At 36.1% G+C, this 2,525-nt stretch overlaps 1 protein-coding gene across 1 annotated transcript; it reads right to left on the bottom strand.

Annotated features, from left to right (window-relative positions):
- Window positions 1–1,538: 1,538 nt before the first annotated feature.
- Window positions 1,539–1,945, bottom strand: LOC122216995 (NADH dehydrogenase [ubiquinone] 1 beta subcomplex subunit 4-like). Its single transcript, XM_042933922.1, has one exon. The coding sequence runs from the start codon at window positions 1,943–1,945 to the stop codon at window positions 1,589–1,591; it is 357 nt and encodes a 118-aa protein (XP_042789856.1). The 3' UTR covers window positions 1,539–1,588.
- Between the last annotated feature and the right edge of the window lie 580 nt (window positions 1,946–2,525).

Here is a 2,525-nt window from a genome sequence, read left to right on the forward strand (position 1 = left end):
CAGAGGTATGGGATTTTTTTTCCACACTAATTCTCTGACACCAGCTGAGTGTCCTATAATTCAATTTGATTCTGACACTCTCTAACTGCAGGTAGCATCAGATCCCAGGAGTTAAGGATTCAGTCTGAAAAGACTGCCCCACTTTAGATGCTAGTCATAAATCTCAGGTCGTCGCATGTACTTCTGACCAGGCAACTAAATTCAAGTTCCCACAACTCCCTTTTTGAGTTCAATAATTTGCTAGAATGGCACAGAGAACTCAGAGGAGCATTTACTTATGTTTACCTGCTTATTATATAATAAAATATATGATGTAGGATACAGAAGTTTAGACAGATGAAGTTATATACGGGGCAAGGTCCAGAAGGGTCCTGAGTAGAGGAGCTTCTGTCCCTGTGAACTGGGGTGTCAATGTATTCACCAAACCAGAAGTTTAGGGATTTTATAGAAGCTTCCTCATGTAGGCATGGTTAACTCAAGCTTCAGGCCTTCTTTTCTCTGAAAGTTTCAAACTTCTTTTTTTTTTTATGTTTATTTATTTTGAGAGAGAGAGAGAAGAGGGGAGGGACAGAGAGAGATGGAGAGAGACAATCCCAAGTAAGCTCTGCACTGTCAGCAAGGGGCTTGATCTATGAACCTTGACATCATGACCTGAGCTGAAATCTAGAGTCAGCAGCTTAACTGACTGAGCCACCTAGGCACCCCTGAAAGCTGAAAACTTTAAATCCTCCTTGGTCTGGTGGTCTGGTGGCCAGTCCTCATCCCAAAGCTATCTACGAGGCCAACATAAATTGTCCCATTAGAACAAATGATGCCCCTATCATCTAGGAAATTCTAAAGCATTTAGGAATTCTGTGTCATTGAACCAAGGTCAAAAATCAAATATTAGAATAAAAGATGTTCCCAACATTTTTATTGCTTAGGAAATTACAAAGATTTTAGGAATTCTGGCCAGGAGCCCAAGATGAAAACAAAAATATATATTTCTTATTATATCACAATATCACACATAGAAAATATCAGCCAGAATCATTAACTACTGAGGTATAAATCTAATAAAATAAGTGAAATATATATGAAAAGAAAAACAAACCTACACATTGTGATAAAACAAATCCAACATGATCTAAATAATTGACAAATATAAGTAGAAGACACATTTGTTAAGATGCTAATTCTTCCCAAATTGATCTATAGATTGAAGGCAATTTCAATAAATTCCTTGGGAATTGTTTTAGTTGTTGTTGTTGTTGTTGTAAAAATAGAAACACTAGTTATAAAATTAGATGGAGATTCAAAAGAACTAACTGCATCAACAATCTTGGAAAATAACAGATGATTCTAACTGTCTGATTTCCAGATTTACTATAAAATTTCTGTGACCAAGACAACGTGGTATAGAGGAAAAGATAAACCTACTGGTAATGGCATTGACTCCAGGGTTCAAAAATAGAACCCACACATACAAGGTAAAGTGATTCTTTTTTTTTTTTTTTTTTTTTAATGATTAATAGATTTATTTAAACAATAATACATAGAGTCATCATTGCCAGACTTAATATGAAATGCTAAATGTTCGATCCAATTTTCATTCCTGGATCAGTTTTTCTTTCCTATCTCTGTCAGTTTTGAAAACATAATACCAGAAGAAGAGGGGCCCAATTCCAAATAGAGCTCCTAAGAGTGAGGTCTTGGGAGTGGGTCTGAAATTGGGATAGATATTTGCTGATCTTGCATAGGTCCAACGAATCAAGGCAGGATCTTCGATGAGCCCTCGGCGGCTGGGGTCGTTGTACTGAAGCAGGTACTCCCGTTTAAGTCGGGATCTTATGGCCAACCACTCGGCTTGCGCCTTCCGGGCTTCTGGAGATACGTCGTATTCGGCTGGGTCGAGGGTGGAGGGTAGAGTGGCCAGGCGCGAAGGCTGGTACTTGGGGAACGACATCTTGGCAGTCCAGCACCAAGGTAAAGTGATTCTTGATAAAGTCGCAAGGCAATTCAATGCAGAAAAGATAGTCTTTTCAGCAAATAATCTTGTAATTATTGCATATTAATATGCAAAAGTACCCTGATCCATACCTCCAAATTGACTATAGATATAAATGTAAAATATAAAACTTACATATTCCAAAAGAAAATATCTGTAAAAAATTTTGTGGTGTCAGATTATAATTTCTTAGATAGGACACCAAAAGCTTGATACCTAAAGAAAAAAAATATACATATATATATATTGGACTTAATCAATATTTAAAACTTCTATTCTTTGAAAGGCACTATTAAGAAAATATAAATACAAGACACAGACTGAAATTATTTGCAAAACACATATCTGATAAAGGAATTGTGTGCATAATATATAAAGAACTCTCTGAACTCAAACATAAGCAACTATATAAAAAAATGGGCAAAACTTTTGCACAGGCATTTTACAAAATGACCACCTAAAGATGGCAAATAAATACACAAAAAGATGTTCATTATTATTGGTGGTTGGGAAGATAAACTAAGATGTCCTTCACTTA

The sequence above is a fragment of the Panthera leo genome, chromosome B1 (genome assembly GCF_018350215.1).
Source record: "Panthera leo isolate Ple1 chromosome B1, P.leo_Ple1_pat1.1, whole genome shotgun sequence".
Lineage (NCBI taxonomy): Eukaryota > Metazoa > Chordata > Mammalia > Carnivora > Felidae > Panthera > Panthera leo.

What these genes read in the sequence shown, in the direction of transcription:
- LOC122216995 (XM_042933922.1), bottom strand. Translation starts at nt 1,945, where the DNA reads ATGTCGTTCCCCAAGTACCAGCCTTCGCGCCTGGCCACTCTACCCTCC.